General features: G+C 41.3%; 1 protein-coding gene across 1 annotated transcript in view; it reads right to left on the bottom strand.

Annotated features, from left to right (window-relative positions):
* The window catches only part of ZMYND8 (zinc finger, MYND-type containing 8), a 105,040-nt gene that overhangs the window by 59,452 nt on the left and 35,762 nt on the right, over nt 1–9,826 (bottom strand). The window contains exon 3 of the mRNA XM_015413097.1: nt 4,078–4,226. Coding sequence (XP_015268583.1) covers nt 4,078–4,226 — 149 coding nt within the window. The remainder of the gene's footprint in view (nt 1–4,077; nt 4,227–9,826) is intronic.

The following is a 9,826-nucleotide window of genomic DNA, read 5'->3' as shown; positions in this document are numbered from 1 at the left end:
ATTCCTGCTTTTTGTGTGGATGGGAGAACCTCTGTTACTAGAGAGTTAGCTGTGGGATGCTGAAATAGGAATGCGCATTCCCTCTCTCTAGTATGATATAGGTTTCCCACTTTTTTTAGTGGAGGCTTGAGTAGAAGCTGGTTTAGCCCATATGTGTCTTGTGATTTACCAAGGGACTTGGCTGTCAACCTGTTCGGATCTTGTCAAGCACCGCATCCATCTGTTCACTAAACAGAGTCCTTATGTGTCTTGTGATTTTTAGGATGCCTTTCACCATTGGTAAGCCTATTGGGCCTGGTCAGTTGAATACAACACATTCATAATTGGGTCTACAACTCTTGGTTCTGAGGGTGTGTATTCAATCTCTAGTGCCTGACAAGAAGACGTATTGTGTACTTCCCCCAAACACATGAGGTCATGGTCATCGTTTTGTGTTATTTTCATGCCATAAGTGTGGTATTTCTTAAATAGTGCCATCTATTTTCTGGTAAATAGGAAGGATTCAGAAAACACATACAGGTTTGTTGAAGAAATCTTTCTTAAGTTGTAGCATATCCTTTCTCCGTGGTGACAGAAAAAGGATTGAGGGAAGGGTTCTCCCTGCACCCTTCATTACGTGATCATTTGGGTGGGAGCAGAGCTCATAGCTCTGTTGTTCTGAGGGGAGGGGAACACCCAGCCGTAAATTGTAGACGCTTGTAGAAAACTCCTCTGTGGCAGGCCTGCTCTGAAGCAGTCCCATGTGGGACTGCACAGAAGACATGAAGATGAACAGGGAATTCTCAACTTTCACTGCTGTTTCATCTCAAAACAAGTGACTGTATAAATGGTTACACTATTTGTTATTGTAAGCATGCAGAAGGGGGTGGAATTTAGAGCTCACAAAATAAAATAATATGATACCTATCCAAAATAGTGATTTCATGACCACATAAACATAGCATTGTTCCAGGTGTAAACAAGTCCTAGCTAAAACACAAAGGCCATAGCCTACTTCACTCGCCAGGGCCATTTATGTACTGCAGACTGGGGACTCGGTAGATCAAGTAACACTCCAGTTGCAACACATTTCAGCTAAACAGATATTCACAACAATTGCATAGTAGCAGTAAAATTACAGGCATACTACCAGTGTTAACTTAGTTCAGAAGCATTTGCATAGTCCAAAGACTACAGTAGTTATAACTTCCTTCACATAAAGACAATTTCATTATCATTTCTATTTATATAGTAAAGACAACAAACTACTGGTGGAACTCTCAGCCAAGTTACGTACCCTGTGGGAATTAATGCACTTCCACAGGGCATGCAAGGCAGAGATGTTCCAACATAAGTGTTTGGTTGAGGACAGCAACGGTTCTCCATCTGACCGGCACTCCTGCTTCCCCTGCCTCACCCACCATGAAGCAGTGGCACACTTTGGCAGTTCCATCACCATCTTCTTGGTATTTATGCTGTATTTGATTATTTTAACTTTTTAACTTTTAATTATAATTATGTAAAGCTTTTTGATGTAAACTGCCCTGAGCCCTGTCCCACGGGGGAGGGCGGTCTACAAATTGAATTAAATACATACATATATACTGTTGTTGTTCCATGGGTAATATTATTTTCTCTAAGGAGCTTCACTAACTGTTAGTGTGCCTGATTACCACAAGTATGTGACAACACTGATAAATGGAATACTGTGTGTAAAACAGAGCTAACCCGGGTTACTCCTGGAAGTGTAGTAGGGTTGCCAACCTCCAGTTGGGGGCTGGAAATCCCCTGGAATCACAAGTGATCTCCAGACTTCATAGATTGCTTATTTATTATTTAAAACATTTGTTCTACCTCTCCTGGAGAAAATGGCTACTTTGGAAAGTGGCCTGCCTGGCATTATACTCCACCCAAGATCCCTCCCCTCCCTAAACCTCACTCTCCCATGCTCCACCCTCTAATTTCCAGGTACTTCCAAACCCAGGGTTGGCAACCCTAATAGTGTAGAGAGAGCACATGAATTCAAAAAAACACTAAATAATATTTGGTTCAATACGCAGCCTTATCACACCCAAACTACAAATTTCAGTTACATCATATCAAAATGTACAATATTAAAAGTGACACATCTAATCCTGATGGTTTTAGAATGACCTCACAGCTGCTCCATAAAAAGAGCCTTCTTTATTTGACTTCAGAAGCAATTGGCGTGTTGCTGAACGAAAATGCAAATGTGTCAATCTGTTAAAATGCTCTTAGAGTGAAATCTGAGTTTCTGTAAAGAAGCTGAGATTTTTTGAGCATTCATTTCTAATAAATCATTTATTTATGCCAGCAATTATACTGAACATAACCAGAATCAAGCAGCACTCATGTTATTTACAATAAATCTTAGCCAGGCGCTTTCACTGGTTACAGTTTCAACTACATATTAAGAAAAGTCGCATAAAGCACATGGAATATCTACCTTTAAAAAGTTGGGCAGTGTCGCATGATGCCCCAGTTATTTTCAACTGGTATCAATGAACATGGGTGCACTGACTAACACCCCATAGATACTGCTGAAGCGTAGGGAAAAAAACAGGCAGAAATAAGGACACAGAAAACAGGAAATCCCTATCAGGAGATGGCTCTATTCCAAAAATGTCACAGTAACGGAGCACCTCTACTGTCACAGATTACAATCTTGCTCCTCAGCAGGAGCAGTGATTAAAATGCTAATGCAAAAATTGTTCACCAAATAGCCAGGGGATGAGGCAATGGTATATATTCTGTATGTATCAATAAATTACTTACTTGATTAGATTTGGCTTTTGTCTCATGTAGACTTATCAATGCAGCTATCATTGCTAAGTGAAAATCCACATCTTTTTCAGTGAACTTGAATAGTGACTAGCTATTTCTATAACATGGAAAACTTTTCCAATTTTATATTTATTTTATCTTACTGAGAACAAGAACTAGCACTCTCATTAAAATTCTCCTACTACTATCGTATACAGCATAACTGCATCTGGCATTAGATATATCATTTTGTTAGTACAAATGAGAAAACAAGCAGTCATGGTGTAGAAGGGGCGGGGCTGTCTTGCTATTAGCACACACTTCCCAGTCCCACCCAGTCTAGATGATAAATGAGTAAATCAATCTACCACTCTAAATCAGCAGAGCATCACAAAGGAGTTTTTCCTTTCAGGGTAGCATGTGGATAAGAGCAGGCGTCTCTGGCCATTTACTGGCAGAATTAGAGATGAAACAAAAGTGAAGAGAGGTATGAAAAAACAGACTGAGCAACAGACACCTCCACACTGCCCCATCCCTTGAGCAACAGCTTCCTGATATCATAACTGCTACTCTACCCCAAATCCAGTCCTAGAATTCTCCAGAAACATTTAATACAAAGGAGAATGGGACAAGAACACTACTGTGCCACTCTTGCCAGTTGCCCAGTTTTCTCTGTGAAAGATCCTTGGCACTGACTCCTATGTGAGGAGGAGGGGTAGGGAAGCAAGATAAAAAGGTGTTTTAAATCAGTTTAAACAGTAAATAATGAGACAGCAAAAAGCTGGCAAATGGTTTCAGTGCAGAGATGTACTACAGCATGAAAACAGATGCATTTTATTCCTACCATCAACCAAACATCTCTAGTTTCCTTGAGCTTCAATCCCAATGATAACAGAGGAACAATTGAAGCTGCATTAGCTCACCTGGGCAGCATCTCTAAAATCCTGACTTCTAGCCATGTCAAAGTTATTTCTGGTGCACTGACCAAGTGCAATGATCAAGTACTATGAAATGTGTGTATGCGTGCACACAAGCACACAAATTCATCCTCCTTTCTTTTTAGAATTTCTCTTCCTGTTCGAAGTTGGTTACTGCAAGGCAGTATTGCTTAGAGCTTTGTTATATGTAACTCTGAATTCTACTACTTACTAAAGATCTTGACTGCTGTGGAAACTAGAAATACATAGTAATCTTCATATTTGATCTCCCCTACAGTCAATGGAGAACCATTACCACAAACCAAGGGATAACCACAGCATTTTAATTATAACCATGCAAAGACAAACATCATATCACCTCCACAACTTCTATTACCTGCTCCTTATTATTACTGTTCAATAAGCCAGGTTTCTTTTTCTTTTTAATAGGGCTTGTTGAGGAGTCTTCTGGGGAGTGACCATTGGAAGAATGCGGTGGGCTTGGAAACTTTCTTTTTTGTGCTGTTCGTTCTGCAGAGCCAGTATCTATAAGCAAAAATTATAGTGATATTAAGAACCTTTAATGCACCATCTGGCCTGTTTGCTGCAAAGGCAAACAGTTAGGGCACAGAAATCCTAATTCTTCTGTATTTCACTGAACAAAGTGTAACACTGCTTTTTTTTTAAAAAAAAAAATCAAACTAAGGACAAAATAACGCTGTGAAGATTCTTTTTTTAACATACAGGAGTATTTTTACTTATCTTATGAGAACTTCTACCAAATTCTCACTTGCCACAATTTTAAGAGATGTTAGTCAAGATAGAGCTGCAAGTTTCAAACAACACAGTCCAACAATGTTTAAAGCTAAGCATCAAGTTTTCAATTTTACCAACTATGCCACTGTCATCAAACCATCCAGTATCAGGCCAGACAGGAGAGCCTGGCACTGAGGCCAAATAAACAAACATCACAGAACATGGACTGTTTCAACATGTTACTCATGTAACAGCACTCTTCTGAAAGGGATGAATGCAACCTAAGCACCAATGCTGGTCACCACTGTGAAAGAAGTCAACATCTTAGGAAAAGTGCTGTGAGGGTGAAGCGACTCAATTTTACTGATTACACATGATCAGTAAGTGTTTTAGCAATATTGCTAATCCTGACACAGAAAAATACACCAGTGAGAAATCTGCTTTGGAATGCAGAATTTATAGCAGGCAGCAAAGATACAATTTTCCTACTGTGATATCGCTAGTGTGTAGGAAAAAGCTTATACACTGCATGCACACTGCCAAATGTGACTGGTGCATATGTCTCATTTTACTGTGTGTATAGAATCAATGAGGAGCCACGGTGGCTCAGAGGTTAAGACGCTGAGCTGCAGACCGGATGGACTGTACTTCCGCAGTTCAAGACCCCAGTACCACGTGACGGAGTGAGCTCCCGTCTCTCGCCCTAGCTCCTGTCAACCTAGCAGTTCAAAAGCAAAAAATTGCAAGTAGATAAATAGGCACCACTTCAGTGGGAAGTAACAGAGTTCCGTGCACCTTGGCATTTAGTCATGCCAGCTACATGACCACAGAAATGTCTTCGGACAGCGCTGGCTCTTTGGCTTGGGAATGGAGATGAGCACCACCCCCTAGAGTCGGATTCAACTGGCTTTTGAGCAAGGGAAACCTTTACCTTTACCTTTACCTGTTGAATCAATACTGAATTGCACACCCACATTTATCTTTTTGGAGAAATATGCATATTCACTGCATGCCTGCCAGCAAGTTGTGCTTATAGTGAATGGCTGAAACTAGATTCACACGACAAATTTGCTACAACCACATTCAGTGCAGGGAAGGAAAAATACTGATGACTAATCCGAAACATTACAAAGACCTTCTTAAGATAACATGGGCTACTTTTTGGGAGTACCGAAGAAAACATATTTTACCATGAGTTCAGATTTTACCAGTTGTGTGGAATGGCTGCTACAGGAGGGTCTAGCTCCCTCTCCTGAATGTTCCTCCAAAGCATAGCATATGAAGCACAGAGTCAGAAAGACTTGTCAGGACACTAACATACAGGTATGAAATCAATTAACTGTTCTTGTGGGACAGATAAATCACTGAGGTTGAATCTGATCTTCTCATTGCTTGTGAACTATTCAGTGCCCAATATCACGAAAGACCAACACTGCTGAATTACAAAGTAAGATAAATTCATCACAGCCAGTTAAGGCAAGCTCAATTTTCACCCAGCAGCAATTTCCACTGTTCATCAACAACATTCTACTGAGCTAAGTACTGCTAAGGACCTCATAGTATAATGTCTTCTAAAAGAAAAACAAGCTGCTGTGTCCATGTCCATGTTCTTATATTACTGTGAACCGTAACATTATTCTATCCTATTTTACACTTTGAAAATGCAAAAAACAAGCAAATTACTCGAAGCAGAGTTCTATGTTCACATGGAATCCTTACTGCTGAATCTAGAATGGCAGATAATCCTTTGTCCTGGAAAAAGCCTGTGCATATTCTGATCTAAAGTGCTGTTTGCACACCTGCTGGACAGTTTCCAAATTAAAAGGAAAGTGCAGCCAATTACCGCCAGCTCCCTGGATTCATAGCCATGGGTGCTATTGTTCACTAGAAGGCATGGGATTAGTTCCCATCATTCTGTGCAATATAGAATGCACATAACCCCCCCCCAAATTTTATAAAGACCCATAGAATGTGCACATTAGAGCAAATTATTAAATAGCAGATTCTGCCCAAACTGGTCCTTAATTATGATGTTCATGTGACTGTTTCTCCTTTATAGAGCAACATAACCTTCAAATTCACACAAAGTTACTGTATGTGAATTTCCATACAATACATATTATGACATGGTCTAAGACCTACATAAATTACAAAGAAAATGGCTGTCCTGTCAATCATATCCCGAAGGTTATAATAAATAATGGGAACTCACGAGAAAACCAATTATCCTCAGCATGAACAGAACCAGGTTATCATACATTGACATAGCCGGTTATCTAACATGATACACTGCAATCAAGTAACTAACAGGAACCTTTTTGGTTTTTTCTTCCCTCCCTGAGAAATTTGATTCCCAGGGTTGTGGGAACTGTTTAGAATAATAACCATGTGGGTTGGCAGGCTGTGCTGATGATGAGGAAGGAAAGAAACTGCTCCTTCCTATCTCTTCCCTCAGCAAAGCTCTGCTGATGGATTGCTGGATCCACTCCAGAATGCTTTATACTTTATATGCTATTCCTAGCTTGTTTTTTAATTATATATGAAAACTGTGTAGAAATCATATACAGCCAATTATAATGCATGAAAATTGGAAACCTTGTGCATTACATGCATTTGTTGTGAGCCAGAGCAAATAGGAATTGTTGTTCATTAAAAAGGGGCCCAGACGACACAGCAGTAATTTCCAGTTTGCAGAACAATTTCCAAAATGAAGGTCCAATTGTAATGGACTTGAGAGATTTCCACATCATATCCAAAGGGTCCTAGATGGTGCAACCTTATTTCATTTTACCAGTATAAAAATCTTGTGAAGTAGCCATGTAGAGGTTGTGCAATGGTAGCTGTTCCATGTGACAGGCAGGATATATAGAAAAGCTTACCAAAGACATTATAGAGTTTTCCAGACATTTTTGCAGTAGGGATGGTAACAAAAGCATGGAGAATCTTCACAAAATGGGGACATGTAGACAATCTCTGTGGCAAGCTGTTACAGAGGCTGCTTCCTGAATTAACCTGAACTTACAGTGACTAAGGCCAACCAGCAAACACTATGACTAAGGAAGATTATCTCCTCTCCCACAAGCTCTTAACGTGAATGGCAATTTGTTCTGAAACATTGGCAAACAATCCACTGCATTTACAATAATGTCTGCAATGTTGCAGTAACTGCTATATGCAGTCCTAATTCTTTTTCAAACCAGCGTAGCAAGTCTTTGGCTAAGGACATACATTTTCTTTTAGCTCACTACTGGTATCTAAAAAGCCGTAGAACTTGAAAGGAAGGTTTATGAGATTTTTAAAAATCAAACATACTAGTAAACTTATTTATTTATTGGATTATATTTATACCCCACCCTCCCTGACAATTAGGGTTTTTTTAGGGAATTAAAAGAGCATTTCAGTTACATAGAATATATATTTTTTCATTCCAGGCTGCCACTCCAGTGGGACAAAATGGCCTTTCCCAATTACTTAATGAGCAAAACATTGTTCTTCTGAAATGTGCTTAATTTTGTGCCAAGAATAGAAATCTTGGTAATATTTCATTTTAATTGCTGCGATTCTACCCATGATCGATAGGGGTATATCCTTCCATTTTACCAAATCTTTTCTAATTTCTTCTAACAATTTGTAATAGTTATCCTCTATTAAAGAGCTGCTTTTGTTGGTCAAATTTACCCCTAAATATTTAATTTTTTTGACAAATTCCATCGACGAAATGTCTCGGATTGCTTGCAGAGTATCTGGTTGACAGTTTTTTGAGATAAGCTTCATTTTCTTATAATTTACTTTTATGACCTGCTACATTGCCATACGTTTTTATTGCCTCCAACAATAAAGATATGGATATTCTAGGATTCTCTAATATAAATAGGTCGTCAGCAAAGGCCAGAAGTTTAAATTCTTCTCCCTTTATTTTTAAACCTTTTATTTGATCGTTTTTTCTTACAAAATTATTCAATGATTCTAACGCGAAGATAAACAATAAAGGTGACAACAGACAGCCTTGTCTCGATCCTTTACAAATTTCTATATTATTGGTGGCATCCCCATTTACAAGTACTTTGGCATATTGTTTTTTATAGATGGCTTTAATCATAGTTATAAAATACTGGCCACATTCAGCTAAATCTAACTTCTGCAGTAGGAATTCTAAATCTAACTTCTGCAGTAGGGCACTCAAGGAAGCGATGGTCCGCCTTCTCTTGAAAAAGCCATCTTTGGACCTGACCGAATTGGCTAACTATCGGCCGGTGTCTAACTTGCCCTATTTGGGCAAGCCCATTGAGAGGGCGGTGGCGTTACAGCTACAGAGCTTTCTGGAGGATGCTTCCGTCCTCGATCCCTACCAGTCCGGTTTTAGCCCGGATCACGGGACGGAGATGGTGCTGGTCGCCTTGACTGACAATCTCCGTAGGCATCTGGATTGGGGCGGTGTGGCAGCACTGGTGTTGTTAGATCTGTCGGCCGCGTTTGATACGGTCGACCACCAGTTGCTGACCCACCGCCTCACCGACATGGGGATTCAGGGGCTTGCCCTTCAATGGTTTGCCTCTTTTCTCCATTGTCGGGGACAAAGGGTGGCGATAGGGGACCAGCAGCCCCAGAGATATCCCCTTGAGTGTGGGGTGCCTCAGGGGGCTGTGCTGTCCCCAACATCTACATGCGCCCCCTTGCCCAGATTGCCCGGAGCTGTGGGCTTGGGTGCCATCAATATGCCGATGACACCCAGCTCTATCTGATGCTAGGCGGCCGGTCGGACTCTGCCCCCGATGACCTGCATCGGGCATTACAGGCTGTGGCTGGTTGGCTCAGGCTGAGCCGGTTGAAACTAAACCCAGCAAAGACGGAGGTCCTGGGCCTGAGTCAGATCGGCTCAGGGCTGGGGCCCCCTCTCCCGACCTTTGATGCGGTGCCTTTGGTACCAGCGTCGGAGGTTAGGAGTTTGGGTGTGCGCCTGGACTCCTCCCCAGGTGGCAGCCACTGCTAGGGTGCCCTTTCATCATCTTCGACTGGCTCGGCAGTTGGTCCCCTACCGACTACAGTGATCCATGCAAGGGTCAGCTCGAGGGTAGACTATTGTAATGCTCTCTACATGGGGCTGCCTTTGTTGCAAATCCGGAGGCTTCAGCTAGTGCAGAATGCTGCAGCCAGGCTGTTGATGGGTCTCTCGAGGAGGGACCATATTCAGCCGGTGCTGAAAGCGCTCCACTGGCTGCCGATAGCGTACCGGATTCCCTTCAAAGTGCTGGTTCTGACCTTTAAAGCCCTTTATGGCCAGGGTCCAGCCTACCTGAGGAACCGCCTTTCTCCATATGTTCCCCCAAGGGCACTACTGTCAGGGAGTTGTCATATTTTGGAAATTCCAGGTCCTAGAGATGTTAAATTTG

This window comes from Gekko japonicus, unplaced genomic scaffold (genome assembly GCF_001447785.1).
Source record: "Gekko japonicus isolate JY-2015 unplaced genomic scaffold, Gekko_japonicus_V1.1 scaffold898, whole genome shotgun sequence".
Classification (NCBI taxonomy): Eukaryota; Metazoa; Chordata; class Lepidosauria; order Squamata; family Gekkonidae; genus Gekko; species Gekko japonicus.
This window is presented reverse-complemented; position numbering and strand designations above follow the sequence as displayed.